We start from the raw sequence: 22,657 nt of genomic DNA, 5'->3' as shown, positions 1-22,657 counted from the left end.
CAGCATCAACTCAATTGGTTTATTGCTGAAATTCCAAATAAAAGGATGCCTGTCCCACATGCTGCAGTTGCATGGAGGCAAAGCTAGGAAGATTAGGTAGCTGCAGGAAGAAAGACCATTAGTTTTGTCTTTTTACATATAGCACCGCAAAGTGGGGGAGATGTACTAAGCTTTGGGCCCAGATTTATCAATGAGTGATAATCTTATTATCACTCGTTAGTAACCTTAAATGGTGCTCCAACCAATCAGTTCCTAACTGGCATTTTATAAATACAGGTGATTGGCTGGAGCATCATTTAAGATTGGTAACAAGTGATAACAAGAGTATCACTTGTTGATAAATCTAGGTCTTGGAGAGAGAAAGTACCAACCAATCAGATTTTGTTTGTCACATTACAGGCTGTGTTTGAAAAATAACAGTTAGGAGTTGATTGGTTGGTACTTTACCTCTCCAAGGCTTAATACATCCACTTCAGCGTATTTTGCGCTGTTCAGGGAATATTACAATAGAACACATTTAATCCAATATATTAAAAAAGGCAGGTCAGGGGGGAAAGAGAGGAAGATTTCTATACACATAAAAGTAAGTGATAGATAATAACAATAGCAGTCCATGACCCAGTGCACTGGGAGGGCAGACTGACAAGATCACAGCTGCTGGCTATGGTTGGGGGCGCACTGGAAGCAGAGTATCCTATTTAATATTGATTAATTAGGTTATCATACATATAAGATAGTGCAGACCTCCTATCGCTGGTGGTTTTACAATGATCAGTGGTGGTTATATAAAACAATAGCCAGATCTTTGCTCACTTTACAATGCAGAGTATATGACTACCAAATGGTTTAGACGTTTTGGAAATGTTTTTTATTTCTTCTTGATTGGCGTTTAGTACACTGACAAGAACTTATCCTGAATAGTGCTCAGATTGTCTTGAAAGAAAAGTTTGCAAAATAGATTGATTCAAAATGTAACATCATTATAGAGATGTGCAGGAAAGTTTGATGCCATCTCATTCAATGGTTCCTCCCAGTTAGGAGAATCAGACTTGGAAGTGACGGAGTATTCTGGAGTATGCTGGAGAGATGAAAGCTGGGTACTTGCAGTGAGGCACTGATTGAAATGTGTTTATTTATTTACAACAAAAACAAGTGATCATAAAAAACAGCTGTATGAAGAATATCAATGTGATCTATTTAGTTTAATCAACAATCAAACAGTTTAAGGCCAAATGTCATGAATAAAACCCTTACTGATACCCTGGGGCATATTGATTACATCTGCATCTCAGATGCGGATTGGCTGTGATAAATTTACCCAATATCGCAATGCAATATTTGAATACATCACAAGGATTAGCATTGCTGAAACTCGGGTGACTTCAGGCTCCTGAAACTCACAAATTTACATAGAAGTGAGTTTAGCTGAGAGTGAGATGGCTGATGGTGAAGCAGATCGAGAATTCTTGCCCGAGTAGCAAGTTTTGAAGATTACTCACCCAAGATTGCAGTGTTTTCTCTCTGCAAAGCTCTCCCGAGCAAGCAGCCAGTGAGATATGTGTAAGCTGCTTGTGTTCTAGGCTGTAAAAAAATGGGTTATAAGTTTTTAAAAAAAATGACATAGGGTCCCCCCCCCCAAAAGACTAACCAGTCCTGGACTTGCCAGCCAGTCCTGGTTCTTAAAAATACAGGGAACAAAATGTGTAGGGTTCCACATTAATTTAAGAACCAGCACCAGCAGCAGGGCCAGACCTGGTTTTAAATATAGGGAGAAAAAAAATTGCGTGAGGTTCCCCGTATATTTAAATCAGCTCTGGACTCTTTCTAGCGGGGCACTGATGCCACAGCCAGGGGTGCCTTTTCACCAGGCCCCCCAGCCGCAGCATCAGCCCTGACCACTAGTCAGCCCAGGCCAGAGATCCCTGGGGAGTTGAGGACTCCCCCAATAAAGGGTCCCCCTCTCCAGGGCACCCCTGTTCTAGGCTGATAGCCCGGGTCTGTCCCAGCCACCCCTGGGTGGTGGGTGGCGGGTTGATAGTGTACAGTAGGTATAGTGTTAAAAATAGAATGAACAACATTGTCTTTACAGTAGAACTGCAGGTCCCAGCAAGCCTCCCCCACATGCTGGTACTTGGAGAACCACAAGTACCAGCATTCGTGGCATTAAGGGCCTGCTGGTACGTGTAGTTCACCTGTTTAGAAATGTGTAAAAAACACAAGAAACACACACTGTGAAAATAAAGATTTATTACATCCACAAGTTTTTACAGGAGAGTTTTCCAATCTTATGAGAGTTTAGAAACTCTCTGCTTGGTAAATTTCAGAATCCTATCTTCACCAGTGAAAAGGTTCTCGAGTTTTGCTGATGGTGAATTGAAGAGAGTTTGCTAACTCTCCAGTATTTTCCCGTAGCAAAGGAGATCTCTCTCCTGAGTTTGACATTAGTAAATTTGAGAGTGGGAGAAAATTACCAAACTGTCCCGAGATTGCAAACTCTCCCAAACTCTCCCTTTAGTCTGTTCTGTACCCTTTAGTCTGTTCTTACTCAGTCTCGTTTTATGACTGATTTGTGCCCTATTGTGAAATGCAATGGAATATGGTAGCACAAAACAAAAAAAATGCTAATAAATAAATGTAAGAAAATTGAAATGTTTTAAAGAATCACAGTGAGTTTTAAACTATAAGATAAATGTTATTCAAGTTATTGAGTTACAGTGTGAGGGGCACAATCTCTTCAAACTGTTTACAATAAATGTGGATTTATGAATTTAATTTATCTTTTTGTTTATATCTTTAACTAAAACTAAAAGTTAGTAATAATAATAATAATAATAATAATAATAATAATAATAAAAAATAATAATGTTTTTTTATTCTGCTCAGTGTATATTTCAAATGTATATTTTTCTGACAATGAGATACTGCCCCTGTGTACAGTATGTGATCATTGTGCTTCCTTGTTCCATGTATTGGCCCATTCACTTGCTGACAACTCCTTGTTCTTCAGGCTCTTGTAATTCAACAGCATCTCCTCAGCAGCTGTGCCACTGGAATCCTCAGCTCTCCACTTCTGCAGATTTATGCTCTTATGGACCACTAAACATTTACATTGTGGTGTTTGGTTATCTGAGTTGGATGCTTTATATCAGACATATCTTTGGTAAGTACAAATATTACTATTAGCTTTAAAGACAGAGTATATAAAAGCTGTTTGTATATTTAGTTACATATGTATTACATTTTATGTTAAATGACAGAAAATTAGCATTGCATGTCGCTGTATATTGTGTCATTTTCTAATGCTTTTTCCAGTCTACGTATCAATGTCTGGACATGGGCCAGGGGCAGAACTATGGGAGACAATGGAGGCGCCTGCCACCGGGCGCCAGCACTGAAGAGCCACCTCCTCCATTGCCCACAATATATTCACCCCACTTAGGGCTGTAAATATGTACCCAGAGTGTACCGTCACGGCCGCCCAATACATGGCACTTCTTTCCAGCATAGACAGACAGATAGATAGATAGATAGTCAACATATTTTGCATCCAGGGCACCTGGGATGAACTTAGCCACTGACATGGGCTACAGTAAGAGCCTGAGCCAGGGGAAAGGCAAAAAGTAAATTTATTGCTTACACACTCACTTTACTTCTGGGTTTGGATCCAGATTCTTATCCAAAAATAAGGCGTAATTGAATTCCACAGGCTACAATGGGCTAAACCCTTCTAAAGATGGCTTTAGCCAACAGGTCCAAGGTACAGAAGGAAAAGCTTTTCAAAGCAGTTGCACAGCCCCCATTTAAACCTAAGATGACTTATTTTGGGAGTGTAAAACTACAGCACATATCTGCAATACCTACTGGGGTACCCCTAGCCCATATTTAAAAAGCCAGATGTTCAAAAATATGACAATCCTCTGAAAACAGCAATTTTTGGAGGATTAACAGTTCTCTGGGCTTGATAAATAGGCCCCACAAACTATGTCCATTGCTTGTTATGTATTTTTAAGCATATCCAAAATAGAGATAGGAAAGCTAATCATTATTATTATTATTATTATTACATTTTATTTATAGGGCGCCACAAGTGGTACGCAGTGCCGTACATACAGTAAAGGGTACACAGAACATTACATTACAATACAGTAACCAAAATATAAACAGAACACAAGTAACAGTTAGCAACACAATTCTCCATACACAATACAGCTCTGAAGGTGAAGGCTGTCATAGAAGTGCTAGAGAAGAAGGCTGTGAGACAGTGGGGAGGAGGACCCTGCTCCTAGGAGCTTACAATCTAGGGGAGAGGGGAGACAGACAGATGACATGAGGCATGAGTGTGTAGAGGGGGACCTGAGTGCAGGAAGTAAGCATGGTAGAGATGGCTGAGGCGGGAGGGACAGAGACCTGGTAACATAGTTATGTGGTGGAAGGGTATGCTTTGGTGAACAGGTGGGTTTTCAGTGCACATTTGAAGCTCTGCAGGGTCGGGGAGAACCTGATCGAGCGAGGAAGCTCATTCCAGTGGAGGGGGGCTGCACGGGCAAAATCTTGGACACGAGCATGAGATGAAGTAACCAGGGTGGAGGAGAGGTAACAGTCATTGGAAGATCGGAGTGAACGGGAGGGAGTGTGTAAGGAGATGAGGTTGGAGATGTAGGGAGCAGTAGAGTTAGAGAGGGCCTTGTATGTGAAGGTGCGGAGTTTGAAGAGGATTCTGTAGGAGAATGGGAGCCAGTGAAGGTTTTGGCAGAGGGGAGCAGCAGAAGTGGAATGGCAGGAGAGGAAGATAAGTCTAGCTGCAGCATTGAGAACAGACTGGAGGGAGGCAAGATGACAATGTGGGAGACCAGTAAGGAGAAGGTTGCAGTAGTCGAGCCGAGAAATGATTAATGAATGAATAATCACTTTGGTAGCATTCTGGGAGAGGAAAGGCCTAATGCGAGCAATGTTGCATAGCTGGAACCAACAGGATTGTGCCAGAGATTGAATGTGGGGGGTGAAGGAGAGTGTGGAGTCAAGGGTGATGCCCAAACAGCGAAGTTGGGGGACAGGGGAGATGATGGTGTTGTCAACATTGATAGCGAGATTGGATGGAGTTGAGACTCTATTAGGGGGAAAGATGATGAGTTTGATTTTGTCCATGTTGAGCTTGAGAGAGCACTCGGACATCCAGGAAGAGATGGCAGAGAGGCAGCTGGATACCTAAGAGAGGACAGAAGGGGAGTGCTCAGGAGAGGAGAGGTACAGTTGCGTGTCATTGACATAGAGGTGGTATTGGAGGCTGAAGGAGCTGATGACTTCTCCTAGTGTAGAGGTGTACAGGGAGAAGAGCAGCGGGCCCAGGACAGAACCCTGCGGAACACCAATGGGAAGGGTGGAAGGGGGGGAGGTGGAGCCAGAGGCAGACACTGAGAAGGAGCGGTTGGTGAGGTAAGAGGTGAACCAGGCATGGATGGTGTTAGAGATGTCAAAGGTCTGAAGGGTGCGGAGGAGAAGGCTGCAGAGAGGTCCAGGAGGATGAGCAGAGAGAAGTGGCCCCTGGATTTGGCTGCAAGCAGGTCATTGGTGACTTTGGCCAGGGCAGTTTCAGTGGAGTGAAGTGGGCGAAAGCCAGATTGAAGAGGATCAAGGATGGAGTTGTCAGAGAGATAGCTGGTGATGCGGCTGTAGACAAGCCGCTCAAGTAGTTTGGAGGCAAAAGGGAGAAGAGAAATGGGGCAGTAATTTGTGGGTGAGGATGGGTCGAGGTTGGGTTTTTTAAGAATAGGTGTGACAAGAGCATGTTTGAATGAGGAGGGAAAGATGCTGGTGGAGAGAGATAAGTTGAAAAGGTGAGCAAGGTGGGAGCAGGCAGTGGAGGAGAGGAGCGGAGAAGGCGAGAAGGGAGGGAGTCAAGGGGGCAGGTGGAAGGGGGAGAGGACAAGATGAGGGAGTGGACCTAATCACCCGTGGTGGGGCTGACGGAGCACAAGGTGGGATGGCCAGGAGGTACGGATGGCGGGGGAGGTAGGATTACAGCAAAGAGTTTGAAGGAAATACTGTGACGAATTGCCTCAATTTTGGAATAGAAGAAGGAGGCAAAGTCAAATGCAGTGAGGGAGGATGGGAGGGGTGGAGGGGGGGGACGAGAGTGTTGAAAGTACCAAAAAGGCGGCAGGGATTGGAGGACTGAGAGGTGATGAAGGATTGCTTGGCGAGGGAGAGGGCTGAGCTGTATGAAGAGAGGACAAACTTGAAGTGAAGGAAGTCCGCCAGAGAGCGAGATTTCCTCCAGAGGCATTCGGATGTGTGCGAGCACTTTTGGAGAAACCGGGTCAGTTTGGAATGCCAGGGTTGGGGTTTGGACTGACGGAGGGGGACAGAGAAGGTGGGGGCAACAGAGTCAAGTGCAGAAGTGAGGGTGATGTTGTAGAAGGAGGCTGCCTGATTAGGGCAGGCCATGGTTGATAGAGGAGAGTATCAAGTGATTTGGACAGGACAGCAGGGTCAAGAGTCTCAAGATTGCATCTGGTGATGGTGGCTTTGGGTGAGGGGAGGAGAGGAGGAGTTGAGAGAGTGAAGGAAAACAGATGGTGGTCAGAGAGGGGGAAGGGAGAGTTGGAGAAGTCAGAGAGAGCACACAGATGGTTGAAGACAAGGTCAAGGGAGTGGCCGAGACAGTGGGTAGTGGTGGAGGTCCATTGAGAAAGTCCAAAGGAGGAGGAGAAGGCAAGAAGATTGGTGGATGCAGGATTAGTGATATCAATAGGGATGTTAAAGTCACCAAGGATTATAGAGGGAAGGTCAGCAGAGAGGAAGTGGGGAAGCCAGGCAGCAAAGTTGTCAAGGAATTGGGTGGGGGAGCCTGGGGGACGGTAGATGACTGCAACACGGAGATGAATGGGATAGAAGAGACGGATAGAGTGTACCTCAAAGGTGGAGAAAGACAGGGAGGGCTCAGGTGGGATAATGCGAAAGGTGCAGTTGGGGGATAAGAGTATGCCCACTCCGCCGCCTTGGTGGTTGTCAGGTCTGACAGAGTGGGTGAAGGCGAGGCCCCCATAGGAGAGCGCAGCGGGGGAGGCAGTGTCATAGGAGAAGAGCCAGGTTTCGGTGATGGCTAGATGATTTGGAGAGTGTGAAATAAAAAGGTTGTGGATAGCAGGCAGTTTATTGCAAATTACTTTATTGTAATAAATACGCAAATTACTGTATACTACTATATGTTGTAATAATTTAATAAAGTAGACAGTAAAGGACATGAATCAAAAAGCAGTAATAATAAAGTAGTATTGCACTTTGGGCCTGATTCTGACCTGCTCGCGAGCGCTGAGCGCTCGCAAGCGGGTCGATGGTGCCCAAGTGCGCATGTGCACGACGGAGGCGCCTCCATCGTGTGCATGCGCGAGACCCGAATAACGACGGCCAAGCCGTCGTTATGGGTCTTGCACCAAAGGGGGCATGCTGTCGATGGTGATTGATGGTGGGCGTGCCGGGGGCGTGGCTGCCCAGACGGAGGCGTTCCCATGGACGCCTACCGTCTGGGTCCGGCCCCACTGACATCACTAGTGATGTCAGTGGGAGTGCTTTTGGCTCTGATAGAGCCAAAAGCACTCCTGGGCTTGCGGCAGTGAGACCCTACTGCAGGGTCTCGTCGCAAGCCCGATGGTCGCGATGGTCTTGACTATCGCGACCATCATCATGGCCGCTCGCTATAGCTGTGGGTGGTCACCCACAGCTATGCGAGCGGCCAGGAGGCCGCTCCAAAAAGGAGCAGGGACGGCCCTGATTCAGAGCGAGCGCTCTGTCAGAGCGTCCGGCTCTGAATCAGGGCCTTTATCCCTTTTATAATACACAGCATTTAGGGACCTTTTGTTTACGGTTATCTTGCAAATTTGGAAACATGATATTTCATCTCAAAGTTTCCCAACACACCGATTGCCACATCTCACTTAGGCAATAGACTACTGCAACCTGAGGGAGAGTGTTCTAATGTCACTGCTGTAGGTATTTTGATGTACTTATGAAATACCTTGAGAAGACCACAATGCATAATGAAATATAGACAAATACAACCACATTATAGGGGCCTGTCCATTAGGCGACCTGAAAAACTGAACGACTAGCGTTCAGTCCTTCAGGTCGCCGGGTGCGGTGCCCGCACTGAACGGCGTTCACTAAACGTCACTCAGTGCAGGATCCCGACCTCCTATCTGGGAACATGTGGAACCTGACGATCGTCGTCAGGTTGAAAAGCATGTTCCGTAGACAGTCGGGGTTGGCAAGGACCCAGCGTGCACGCGCATTGCTGGTCCTTGCCGCCTATCCATTAGACGACTTTCTGAACAATGCGACTAAAACCTCTTGGTTTTGGCCGGATATTTCAAAAACTCGTGTAATGGATAGGCCCCTTAATGGTGGTGTTAGCAATTTATTTCCTAGATTACAACTTTATGAGTTTCCTATGATCAGCTGTTAAGGGGCATATCGTGTAATAATTATCCGGTTCTAGGCCCGATAATTCTAATTTTTTTTATCGCCATTTATTGCAGCAATAACAAATTATTGTTTGCCCAAATGTGTTACTAATCACACACAGGGTCATGGGCTCTGAAAAGAAGCCTGTCCCTGCAATGTGTAAGAAGTTAAGTGATCGCTAATGGGATGACTTCACTTCTTCTTCGGGACCCACATCTGACCACGAATGCACAGGCAGCTATTGCTGGGAAGGCATTCCTCTCCTAGCAAATGCTGCTGTAAGGAGCCCATATGATACAATGGATAACCCCATCTAAAGATGGCTTTAGTTACCGAAGTCAAGCTCCAAAATGCAGTGGCATTCTCCAGTATCTACTGTGGTCCCCCAGACAGACATTCAGGGGAAACTTAATGTTTGCAAGTTCCCCCTGAAAATAGGAGTTTTCAGGGGATATCTTGCAAATATTAATTGATAAATAGGCCCAATAGAGGGAGGGAACCCAAGTACAGGGACAGATACTGAAAACTTAAATGTATTGTCTACAGCAAAAGAAAATTTGCAGCGGGGGGAGCTGGGATGGATCAGATTGGCTCCCTCTCTGGGGGCATCCCAAAAAGAAGCCCATAGGCTTCTACTGGGTAACACCATCTAAAAACGGCATTATCCATCGGGTCGAAGCATTCTGGTGCTTAGTACAGAAATGCAATAAAACCCCATAAAACTGCATTTTCAGAGGTTTTACCACATTTCTGCCCTTAGTATATATTATAGTCAGAGTGGCATGTGGGGTGGTATGTGGAGGCATGTGGGAGGTAATAGTGGCATATGGGGTGAGTATTTTTTCTATATTATATATTTGAAATATATTCAGAGTTCGACACTTGCCCAAACTCTTCCTACTCTCGGCCCCACCAGGTTTTCCTGAACTGTTTTTTTCTGAAAAAGAACAAACAAAGGAACATGATGAAGAAAGAATGAATAGTAATGCACCAGTGCTCTGCTGGCTGTATACAAATCTCACAAACAAGTATAAAGTGTGAATAGGGGACATTGAACCACCGAGTTATGGGCCCTTTAATTAATTCTTTACTCTTTCCCCCTTTTTTATAAAAAACATATTGATCTTGTTTTGTTATTGTCTTGCAAATTTACAAAAATGAGTTTTCATCTCATAGTGTCAGGGTTCAGCCGGGGATCGGCCGTCCCTTACCATCGCGCCGACTTCCCTTGACTTCCCGGGCAGTCGGGCGGCTGGTGTGGCGGCGGAGGTTGAGCTGAGGATTCTCCCACTGACGCTGGAGCGTCAGTGGGTGGTCCGGTGCCAGGGATCGGAGTTCTCGTCATGGGCACCGCCATGACAGTTCTCCCCATGTGACAGTGCTTCCATTCCATGGTAGCTTAGGTTGGTCAGCTGACGCTGCGCATCTATCAGCAGCTACCCAGGGGTATATATCCGGCTCCCTTTCTCCAGGAGATCGCCTGAACAACGTTTGTCGCTTCTAGTGTAAATTAATGGAGTTCTCCTTCCAGGTTCCTTGCTTCTTGTGTGCCAATTACCAGTATTACCGTAAGCAGCAGTGCGTCCAACATCTCAGCCTGTGTGCCAATTACGAGTGTTACCGTAAGCAGCAGTGCGTCCAACATCTCAGGCTGTGTGCCAATTACCAGTGTTACCATAAGCAGCAGTGTGTTAAACATCTCAGCCTGTGTGCCAATTACCAATGTTACCTTAAGCAGCAGTGCGTCCAACATCTCAACCTGTGTGCCAATTACCAGTGTTACCGTAAGCAGCAGTGCGTCCAACATCTCAGCCTGTGTGCCATTTACCAGTGTTACCGTAGCAGCAGTGCATCCCACATCTCAGCCTGTGTGCCAGTTACCAGTGTTACAGTGACCACAGTGTGTCCAACATCTCAGCCTGTGTGCCAACTTACAAGGGTCTTCTCAAGTTACAGGGTGTCTAACATTCATTGCCCCTGTACCAGTTACCAGTACCGGTCTTGTGCTAAAGTACATCCAACCGCACTTCCAAAACGCACCTCAAGTGTCAACTCGTTATTTAGGAACATACCCTAGTACCCCTTCTTGGGTACCACCTTCCAGGTCACTCCTTCTGTACGTACCTTCATTAGGCACCTCTCCCAGGGCCACGGATATTTGAGTCTCCATTCCCACAGGGCTTGGACACCTAGTCAAAGGACCGCAACCTGCTTACAGGGTGCAGCTAAGCCCATATCCCGCTTGGAGGGGTCACTGGTGAACATCTCCCTGTTTGTTAGACTCCGCACCATTGGCCAGGTCTAGCCAACGACCAAGACCTGTGGATGAGGAGGTCATATATTCAGGCCCCTCACCTTCGATTCCTACCACAGCCCTAGACCTCGGCTTTTAATTCTCCAGTAGCAAGCGTGACATATAGTTTCTCAACATACATTGCTCCACTGTATGTCACATCTCACGTACAACTCTGAATTAGCCCATAGTTCCATGTTTTAATAATACTCTTTAGTTTGTAGGATTAATTATCTCTCCCCTTCCTTAATTCCTTCCCCATGCCCCTTTCCCTTCCTCCTAATCCCTCTCCTTCGCACCCTTCCTCTTCTTTCTTTCTCACTCCCTCTTCAATCTCCACAGCCAGAATGAAAAATGGCGGCGATCATGGGACCTTTTATACAATCCAAAACCCGCGAGAATCCGACAATAGGATGAAAACGTTTTGGCTCGTTTTGAGATCCGAGTCAGGCAGTAAAACCTGAGCCAGCTCGTATCTGGCTCGGATCCCCTAAATTCGGGTGGGTTCGGATCTCTGAGATCCGAACCCGCTCATCTCTAGTATACACTAGGGTTAATTTTTGCTGGAAGCCAATTAAAATACCAGTGTGGGAGGAAACCGGAGCACCCGGAGGAAACCCGCGCAAGCTCAGGGAGAATATACAAACTACACACTATTAGGGCCATACAAGGCTAGACCTTAATGGAGGGGCACAGGGCAGGCAGGGAAGGCTGGACCTGGGGGAGGCAGAGGGGCAGAAAAAGGCTGGACTTTGATGGAGCGGCAGGGCAGGGCTGGCAGGACGGGGGTGCACAGGGGGAAGGGTAGAAACAAATGTCAGACACGGTGAATCAGCGGTGCAGCTCTGGAGGCATTTCAAACATGGTGCCAACCGCGAGTCAACCACAGCTCGGGACTTTTATCACCTCACACAATTTCCTCCTTTAAAGCAGGCACAGCACAGGCCCCTCCTCAGTGCTCTGCTCACACTGAGCTGTCTCCGGCAATGTTAGCACCATTTTCTCTTCAGCCACCTGCACTGGGAGCACAGGCAATGTCTGCAGCCTGGGTACCTTCTCCTGTCAGCATGACATGAAATAGCGGTGCAGCGGCGGAGACATTTCAAACATGGCACTGCCCGCAAGCCAATCACAGCTTGCGAAACGGCAGCCAAACAAGAGCGGCCACTCCTTATTGGCTGCTGTTTCACGAGCTGTGTTTGGCTCGCGGTCGGCACCATGTTTGAAATGCCGCTGGCACTGTGAAATAGCGGGCACAGTGAAACAGCATCCGCGGCACTGCTGACCTCATGGAATATCGCGGAACTGGGCTAATGGGTTGTCCTGTGCACCCCCGGACCACTTGCCAGTTTCCAGCGCTCCTCTATGCACATATAGAAAGGTCCTTGTTTGTATCCATACACAATGGATGTAATCTTTTAGCTGCACTTCAGGTGTATTTCCTCACAATCAAATAATGGAAGAGAAAAATAGGTTTTAGGCCTCTTTTGACTAATTGTTTAATAAAATTTAGTTTGCACATAAATCATTTTACCCATATATATTTAAAATACATTGTGACAGTATGGACAGGAGAGGTGGAGTTTTACTTACCGAGTAGTTTTGCTAAACACTCCTACTGGTGCTGCTTGGCCACCAGTCACTCGCTGACTGCAAGTGTAAATTGTGCTTGCTCCCAGTTAGGGAATAGTCACTGCCATCACCAGGTTCCTTCATCACCACCTGGAACCACTTGCTTCTGGGTGGTGTTAATAACTGTTGCAGTGCCTCTTTTTCTGGGACTGGTTCCACTTGAGCACTTGCTTTGGGTCAGGACTACTGAGTAGTAGGAAGAATGTTGACTCAAGATGCTAGGTTCAGCACATGACAGCCACGTCATCGATGTGAGTGATCTATCAGTCACAGTAATCCATCTGGTATATGCATCTTTTAGGAACAGAGCAGGATCAATTGGTTCAGTCAACTCTTACGCAAATCAACCTAGAAGACCATGCTGATAATATCTCAGTCAAACTAACTTCCTGAATTGGGACAAAGGCCATATCCAAACCGAAACCAGCACAAGAGAGCTGACAGCCAGACCCAGGGGGCAGCAGTCTCCTTTGTAACTACCTCTGAAGCCATCATGTCTCTAGTGTATACATTTGGCTCTTAGGACTCTCAGGTGTCACTGCATCCCCTGGATTCCTATGAATTGTTATATATAGAAGCAGCTGTCTATATTACTTTGCGGCATCTGTATTTTGCTGCTCTGCACAGGGTCTGATGCCAGCTGCCGGAAGATGTTTTGGCACCACAGAGCTCTGGTTTCCTTTCATGGTATAACACTATATCTATAATTTCCCTAATGCAAGGAAAGTGTTTTTTTTTTTTTAAATCGTTTATTAGAATTAGTAGAGAGAAATAACAAAACAGATCGGTGTTATAATTGATACATTATCCTATAACAATGTATAAAGTCATATATAGAAAATACACCGATGACATCATAATAGAAAAAATTTCTTCCATTAATTTGTAATTGAAAAAATGTAGTCTTTAGTATTCGTAGGAACCTTGGTAAGATGTGGTAAGAAGTATAAGTTCAGTCAAAGAGTATTTGGGGTGAAGGAAAAGTATAGAAATTAATAAGGAAGAAGCCCCCCTTCTTCCTTATTAATTTCTATACTTTTCCTTCACCCCAAATACTCTTTGACCGGCTTGTAAGCGAGCCGGGACTGCATGATGTTAAATGAAAACATCGGGAGCAGAAACTAGGGATGCGATTCATGAGAGACCTGGAAGAGGAATGGCTTGAGAAGAGTACCAGGGAGACCAAATTGAATGAAATTTACGCACTGAGTTGTTCAATAGACTGGTAGTATATTCCATTTTAGATACAAACCCAATTCTATTTAAAAGTTCTGATTCAGTTGGAGTACTACTTTTTTTCCAGTTACGTGCCAGTTGGCATTTGGCTGCACAGGAGATGTGGAGAATTAATTTGTTAGTGTCTTTGGAAATCTGATCAACTGGGACACAGAGTAGAATGTTAGCGGGGGAAAGAGAGAAAGGTAGGGTAACAACAGATGTTATGAGTGAGCGAACCATATTCCAAAATGGGATTATCTTTGGGCATGACCACCAAATATGAAAAATGTGCCAACATGACCACACTGCCTCCAACACAGGTTAGAGGTGTTGGGATACATATGATGTAGGCGTTCTGGGACTAAATACCACCTGGTGAGAACTTTATATGAGTTTTCTTTGATTGCCACACTAATGGAGCATTTAGAAATGGTGAGATGTATTGTTTCCCAGGTGTCATCGCCTAGTGGGTATCCCAAATCTGCTTCCCATGCAAGTTTGTGTGTCGAGGGCAGAGCGGATTCCGGTGTCAATATAGAATGGTAATGGAAAGATATAGTACCCTTGTTAGTAGAACGGTGAATGCAGTATCTTTCTATAGGAGAAGGATTGCGAGGTGAAGTAGTAGAAAATAAAAAGGTGATAAAGTGGCGAATTTGCAGGTATTGGTAATATAATGAGTTGGGGATGTCGTGTTTTTCCTGAATATCATGAAACGATTGAGGGGTGAATTGACCTATAATATGACGTAGGCGGGTAACACCCGCTCTGGACCAGGTAGATGCCATAGTAGGTGAGAGGCCTGGTGGGAAGGAAGGGTTGTTCCATATGGGGGTTTGAGGAGACGGGTAGGTGGAAAGAGAGAGTTTTTTATTGAGATTATCCCATATGAAGAGTGTCAGGGCTACCGTTGGTATGGAGAGGGCGGTATGCGGTCTGTATTTGCAAGGTATCCAAGGCAAATGTGAGAGTGAATCAAAACCCACTAAATCATTCTCGAGGTCAACTCATCGTTTAGTAAAACTAGGAGCATGCCAGGCTACCATCTGACTCAATTGAGATGCTTTATAGTAGCGTAGTAGAAGAGGCAAACCTAGACCTCCATCTGAGGAACGTCTGGCTAAAATATCTCGGCGTATACGGGGTCTTTTATAGTTCCATATAAATTTACAATATGAAGATTGAAGTTGGTTGAATGTTTGGGTTGGTATTGCCACAGGTAAAGTCTGAAACAAATAGAGCAATTTTGGTAGAACATTCATCTTTATTGCGTTAATACGCCCGATCCATGAAATAAAATAAGTTTTCCATTGTAGAATATCCTGTTCAATTGTTTTAAATAAGGGAGGGTAGTTCGCTTTATATAGGCGATCATATGTTTTAGTAATGTTAATCCCAAGATATTGCGAAGAGTCTGTTCTCCAATGGAAATTAAAATTCAGTTGAAGTAATCGCTTCAGTTCACCCGGGAGATGAATAGGGAGAGCTTCAGATTTAGATTGATTGACTTTGTAGCCCGACAGATCTCCATATAAGGACAGTTCACAAAATAAGTTTGGTAGAGAAGTAAGTGGTTTAGTCAAAGTAAGAAGAATATCATCAGCAAATAAAGAGAGAGTGTATTTTGAGTTTCCAATAGTAACACCTGAAATGTCAGGGTTAGCTCGTATTCTCCTAGCCAGTGGTTCTATAATCAATGCAAAAATAAGGGGCGATAACGGACAGCCTTGGCGGGTACCATTGGTTATAGAAAAAGGATCCGAAAGTATCCCCCCAGCGAGAACAGATGCGGTTGGGTTAAAGTAAAGGGATTTAATAGCTTGTAGAAATTTACCTCCGAGACCAAAAGTAGTAAGTGTATGCATCATAAATGACCAGGAGACCCTATCAAAGGCTTTCTCCGCGACCAGAGCAAGCACAAGAGAAGGACGTTGATGGTTATTTATATAGTGAATAATGTCCACTGTTCGTCTGGTATTATCAAGTGCCTGCCTGGACGGGACAAAGCCCACCTGGTCCGGATGGATAAGGTTGGGTAGAAAGGGATTAAGCCTGTTTGCCAGGATCTTTGTGAAGATTTTTAAATCTGCATTAAGTAATGAAATAGGTCTATAATTTGAGGTGAGAAGTGGATCCTTACCTGGTTTGGGAATTACAGTGATGGTAGCTCTGGTGGTAGAGGGGTGAAAAGTTTCACCATTTAAAATCTGGTTGAACATCTCAGTAAAATGTGGGATTAAAGAAGCTTGGAACGTTTTGTAGTAGGATATTGGGAATCCGTCCGGGCCAGGTGCTTTAGATGGCTTTTGCGTTTTCAGGGCATTACAAGTTTCCTCCTCTGTAATAGGGTGTCCAAGTGTTTCTGACATTCGTGGGTCAACACAAGGGAGATCACATGAGGATAAGTAATCTACAGTTTGACGGTCAAGATTGGGATCTGGACTGGCTGACTCTGAGAGATTGTATAGGTGGCTATAATATGTTTTAAAAATGGTGTTTATGGCAACTGGGTCATATTGAGATTCCCCGTTGACATCTCTAAGGGCTTGAATGGCAGATTTAGCTTTCCGGGTTTTTAATCTATTAGCTAATAGGACATCCGCCTTATTACTTTTCTCATAGAAACGCTGATTAAGCCAGCGGAGGGATTTCTCAGTCTTTTCCGCCAGAAGGGCGTTAAGATCATTTTTTGTTGATGTAAGTTTTTTAAAAAGGTGAGAAGAAGGGTTGTTTTTGTGGGAAGTTTCCAACTTCTGAACTTCTTCAGTCAAATGAGCAAGTTGACGTTTTTTTGTCTTATTCCTATAGGAGGCATAGCTAATTATACTTCCGCGTATAACCGATTTGTGGGCTTCCCAAACTAAAGGTGAGCAGGGGGAATTTAATTTATTAGTAGAAAAATAATCAGCCAGTGCAGATCCAATGGTTTCTTGAAATTGAGGTATCTTCAGAAGCGTTTCATTTAAGCACCAGGGATGTTTAGACATAGGTGTTTCTAAGAGATTGAAAGCGATTGTAAGAACAGAATGGTCAGACCATGTATTGGGTAGGATAGAGGAACCAATTAAGTGTTCTGAAAGTTGGGTGCAACAAAGAAACAAATCAATTCTAGAATAGGTTTGATGAGGGAGAGAAAAAAAAGTATAGTCGCGAGAGGAGTGGTTAAATGCACGCCAAGCATCAAAAAGTCCTGATTCTCGTAGATGTTTATTAAGAGACTTACTAAGTTGATATGCTTGGGGACGGTTTGGTGAATGCGATTTATCTAGGTCTGGATTGAGAACAGCATTAAAGTCCCCACCTACAATGAGACAACCCTTCCTTCGTTTATTTAGAGTTGAGAAAAATGAATTGAAAAAGGAGATTTGGTTTGTGTTAGGAGCGTATATATTAGTTATCGTCAACTCTCAAGGAAAGTGTTTTAATTCAACATAACAATAAATAACAGATTAAAGACACATAACCTGATGGTGAATATTTTTCCACATACATTTTACAGTAATACTAGGCATACTGTGGGGTACTGTGTAATAAAGCTTGTCCTATGGCATATCAGGGGTAAATAGAAGAGAGGACCTGGTCACATATAGCATACATTCCAATCTTATCTGTTCTGTATATTTCCACAGATTCATTGTGAAAACAAAGTCTCTAGCCTTATATAGTATATGAAACATCTATTGTCTTCTGCAAGTATGGACCTAATAAACATATCTGAGTTCGACCCATCTTGCAAACCCACCCTGCCATCTTATTATATGCGGGATCAGTTGGACCAAACAATCAATGCGATGGAAGAGAGCCACAGACAGACACGCACACAGCTGCCCAAAGGACCCAACTACTCAATGAGAAGTGAAGCAAAGAGGTTGAGGACTCTCCTGAATCTTAAAGCCTTGTCAACCTGGTCTCCACAAGAGCTGGCGTCTGCTGGTTTCTTCTGGACAGGTGTAGAGAACAGCTGCCAGTGCTTCTGCTGTGGGCTGGTATTGTGCAAGCAATCGTTAAATGCTACCCCAATAGAGAACCATAGCAAATTCAACCCTACTTGTGGATTTATTGAGGGAGATGATGTTGGCAATATAACAATGTATGATGTTCGCCTGCAGCCTGTGGATGTTAGTCTGAGGGATCAAAAGGAATCAATGAAGGATGAACAGACCAGACTACAATCATTTATCTGCTGGCCTGTGTATGCTTTAGTGGAGCCACGTGTCTTTGCACAAGCTGGATTTTTCTTCACAGGTAATTTATTATATTTGTACACAAATGTGTTCAACTCAGCATCCATCCCACATGTCCGGTTGGTTGCTATTCAGATTATTTAATGTTGTATCTAATTCTGAATTTTCGTTTTATGTTGTAATAAGATAGTAAGAAGCACCCTTCTATTTTTTTGTCCTGTTTTCGGACAGATCTTTTTGCACCATGGATAGGACTGATGCGAGTGTGCAATGATAGTGACCACAGCTATGAGACCAATTGTATGACAGGCATGAACAGTGATGCCTAAAACTCTGCAAACATGCAAATATATTCATTTTGTTCCATGCACGCAATGCGGAGCAGTAGTGCCCAACTTGTGTTCAATTCAGAATCTTTACCATAAGGCCATAAATGAAAATATATTTATTCCACTATTAAAAGATATACCTGTGTCAGATAAAAACATCTATGACTGTTATTTCCTGTGTACCAGGTGTGTAATCAACTTGTGAAGATTTATCTGCTCAAGTGGCTAAAAAATGTTCTTTTGAATTTTTACCATCATCTTTACACTATAAAATACCGCAGGGACCAGAGACACCGTCCAATGCTTCTCCTGTGCTGGATGCTTGGGGAACTGGGAGGGAAATGACGACCCCTGGAGAGAACATGCAAAGTGGTTTCCTGAGTGAGTTCTATAAACGTATTTCTTCCTGTGATATCTTATAGCCCAAGAATATACAGTATATAATATTGCAGATAATATCAAAAGTTCTGTGATGTGATAGGCGTTTCCTTACCAGTGTACCTTGCAGAGACCTAGCATAGTTATACTCTGCTGGCAGCACAGAGCAATATGTCATAGAACAGTGAATGTTGCACACATAGAGCCTGATTCAGATTTGGGAATGGAGTAAGAAAGAGCTAGTAACTGTGGGCCTGATTCACTATGGATTTCAATATTGCGTACGCAAGCAGTTCAACTGCGATAGAAAGCCAATCCATTGCGTTCGCAATGCAAACTCAGCAGAATAGCAAAACCATCGGTACAATCGAGTGCCATCGCAGCCTCATGCACAGTAGCACAAGCCCTGACCTTACTCAGAAATTGCTAACAGCCACGCACGCTATGAGACCTCACACTGCGTATGGCATTGCAGTGGATAATTTATGCACGCCCTGAAACGCCCTGGCATGCCTGCGTTCGCCCGACCATCCCCCCGTCACCATCCACAAACGGCACTTCCTGTCAATCACTCTGCGATGGGTCTGTGTAGCCTCTGCAGCGGCCGGGTCACGTATGCACACTGCGACGCGGACGCATGCACAGTGAGAAACTATCGGTTGATTGTGTGCATAATTGCAGTTGCGATCCTTGCTCAATCAGGCTCTGTGTACCTTGGTAAAACCATGCTGCACTGCAGGTGGGGCAGATGTAAAATGTGCAGAGAGATAGATTTGGGAGGGTTGTGTCCAAACTGACATCTAAATTGCAGTGTAAAAATAAAGCTGTCCAGCATTTGTGGACTACATGCAAAAGCAGCCAGTATTTACCGTGCATGCAATTTTTTTTTATGTATTTACCCCCCTTGCATTGCAACAAGGTTTGTCCAGGTACACAATTACTTGTTCTATCTTAAGGAGCGTATCCACTTGCTGATATAAATGAGCGATTGAATGTTTACAACATCGTAATCGTTCAGTCGCTCATTAATCGTGTATGAATCGTGCAGTATAATGTCAGAAACGACCAGAGAATGCCGCTCCCGCTGGTCGTTTCCAACATCAATCATCGCCTGAACATGCTGGCAAACCTGCTGATAATGACATAATGACAGATTGTGCATGTTCGGGGATGAGGGGGGGAGCCTGCACGGAACGACATGTCATTCCGACACAGCACAGTATGAGGAACGACTGTATGATTACAATGTTGTAATCTACTGTCATTCCTCTATCGGCAAGTGGATACGTGGCATAACTCTATTCCCAACTCTGAATCAGGTCCCTTTTGAACTTGTCGAATTGTACGTACATCTTCATTTGTGAAAGGTACACATTTGGCTACTGTGCATGTCTACAAAAAAAAGTATACATACATCCAAATGCAGGTTGTGGCACATCTTCCTTCCAATTTCCTGCGTCTGGAGAGGTGGACTTGGGGAAAGACGAGCATAGTAAGGGCATGTTCATTACATTTCAACTCATGGGTGTTGGAGGGATGTTGAAACAATACACAAATATAACAGGAATTATATTCTCGTTACGGAAATGACATTTCCATTTGTATGGTGACAGGATAACTAAACGTCAGTTTGCATTTTAATAACAAAAAAAGAGATGTTTGTAATTGAATTAATTTGTCAATGTATTGGTAAACATTTTATATGGTAAATGTGACAATTGCATGTATTAATTAATGTAATGAAACAATTCTCTGTTGTGTATATGACACATCACATCATTATTATATTGTGAGTAAATAGGGTACTGTGACTTTTTCTATTGTCACTGACAAGCACATGTCTATGCTATCTCTAGTCTTTCTTTACACTACCATGGTATAAATGTTTTTGCTGCTGAGATGGCACAAATGCTAGTGATGTACAGCTGGACGCATCTTGTGATGCATTGGATTGAACGTATATACACATAAAGGCACCTGTGTGTGACTTTTCCTGCATGCAGTAGGAGCACAAATGCATCCAGTTCCACACGAGCCCCATTATCGGGCGCCACAAGAATAAAAATAGAGTTCTACATAATGGTTTTACATTAAATCAGCATTTCATACTTTAAATCTGTATTTCAGAGTCATGGGGACTATCCAATTAGATGCAGGGTTTCAATCCAAGATCTATTCAATTTTTAGCATTTTCCCTGCTGGGCAAAACCTTGGGTACCATGAGGAATCCCATAGATTCCACGCCAAGTGCTGGAATCTATGGGTTTCCCTGCAAGCGAAATCCAGTGGGTGCACTTACCGCAGATTTTTCATAACTGTATTTACACTATGGCTATGAAAAAGTAATCTACAGTACTAACTAAAATGTTCAAATTTAAGGTGCTACAAAATAATTAAATTCATTATTATTTAAGGTGTGAATTTCTCCGGATGAAAAAATCCCAGGATGACATACAGCAGTATATTAAGAATTACTCAAGATTTGAAGGAATAACGGTAAATATTTTCGTTTGGTAGATATGCTAGAATTGGAATGTATATCCACATTTAATTGTAATAATCTACTATTGTGATTTTATTTTTTAACATATTATTACAGTTCCAGAAACCAGGCCAGATTTTAATAGGGATTAATGAACTTGTTTAAAAGTGTCTCATGATCTAGTTTGATGAATTGGGTCTAAAATTCATACATTTTAAGGACATTCTCTAACTTTAGACAGACAAGAGACAATATAAAGTATACTGTAATTTGAGCTCAATATGTTCAAGCTTATTGGCTACATTGTAAAATATTTTTAAATTTGTAAGTGAGCAGACGTGATGGGCAGGGAGACTTTCCATGTAGCAGGGTGCCTGCTCCACATGAACTCAGAACCATTACTGCGTCACCCTACACTGGCTTCTTAGCAGTGGCATTGGGCACCCATGCCAGTATTTAAGCAGATGCTGTGAGCCACAGGTGGTTCCAGCAGTTCCATAGTAAATAAAACATCACAAAAAAGAAAAAAAACATACCCTCTCACTGGGGACATATTTATTAATTATCAGGTTTCAGACCAATAATTATAACTTCTTATATCCTCTATTTGCAGCAATAACACGTTATAGCCCTGATTCAGACACGCTCGCTGCCGGAGGCAGCTCGCAGGTCTGAAGGGCGTTTTAAATTTTTTTTTGGTTTGGCCTTCTGGCCGCTCGTTAAGCTGTGGGCGACCACCCACAGCTTTTGCGAGCGGCCAGGTGATGATCACGATGGGTGCGACCATTGGGGCCTGCGACGAGACCCTTGTGGTAGGGTCTGGTCTGCTGCAAGCTCCAGTGAGAACGCCTCCGTTTGGCCAGCCACCTCCCCCCCCCCCCCCGAACCCGCCTACCAAACGGGGAGAGCTGTCGATCAACATTGACAGCCGCCCCTTTTGGATGCGAGCGCCGGAGGGAGTGATTTCTCGCTCGCTCCGGGGCTCGCACGTGCGCACTGCCTGGCCATCGACCAGCTTGCGAGCGGGTCTGAATCAGCCCCTATGTACCACCCAAATGTATTGAAAAGCACATGCAGGGATAGGATATCTGCTTTGATGACTCCATGTTACATTCTGGGTATACGTAATATTTGCAGGGTACCCCCCTAACATTATTTAATAAATAGGCCACCATTTCTTTGCAAAAAAACACTTTCTGAAGCTCCTGTATGTACTATGAGCCAGGAGCATATGTAGTAGTTGCTAGGAATTGCCCCTGTACATAATGTACTTTAAGCAGAATTCTGTGAATGAATGAGTGAACTCTATATTGATTAACTTGTATTAATTCCTGCACAGCAATTCCTTGTTCCAATGATCCATTTATTATCCACATGTCTGATGGTCGGTTTGAATAATTTGGGCTGAGTCTGAGTGGAACATAGATGCGATCAGGGCTGCATCTTTATGCTAATGCCGCTATAGAGACTTTTCCTTGTGCAGATCTGTGCGGTCACATGTGCCAGGAGTGAGACGCCCGCTGTCAGGGTCTGTAGAGGTAGAAATACCACTTGCCCTCCGAGTACGGCCTCCTATGTAAGCAGTTCAGCATCTCCGTACGCAACGGCTTTCTGCGTCCTGCCCGCGTCGCAACCTCGACACTCCCATAAAGCGCAACATCTCCGTACATCTTTTTAGCCA

At 44.1% G+C, this 22,657-nt stretch overlaps 1 protein-coding gene across 1 annotated transcript in view; it reads left to right on the top strand.

The window, feature by feature from the left end:
- The first annotated feature begins 1,048 nt into the window (after positions 1-1,048).
- LOC148509029 (baculoviral IAP repeat-containing protein 1a-like) overlaps positions 1,049-22,657 on the top strand; it is an 89,083-nt gene continuing 67,474 nt past the window's right edge. Inside the window, 5 exon segments of the mRNA XM_088443701.1 lie at positions 1,049-1,097; positions 3,008-3,160; positions 17,233-17,848; positions 18,398-18,497; positions 20,909-20,990. Of these exon segments, the coding sequence (XP_088299827.1) occupies positions 17,272-17,848; positions 18,398-18,497; positions 20,909-20,990 (759 nt within the window). The 5' untranslated portion in view covers positions 1,049-1,097; positions 3,008-3,160; positions 17,233-17,271.

The sequence above is a fragment of the Taudactylus pleione genome, unplaced genomic scaffold (assembly GCF_031769625.1).
Source record: "Taudactylus pleione unplaced genomic scaffold, aTauple2 ptg000333l, whole genome shotgun sequence".
Classification (NCBI taxonomy): domain Eukaryota; kingdom Metazoa; phylum Chordata; class Amphibia; order Anura; family Myobatrachidae; genus Taudactylus; species Taudactylus pleione.
The sequence above is the reverse complement of the archived record's forward strand: the minus strand, read 5'-3'. Positions and strand labels throughout refer to the sequence as shown.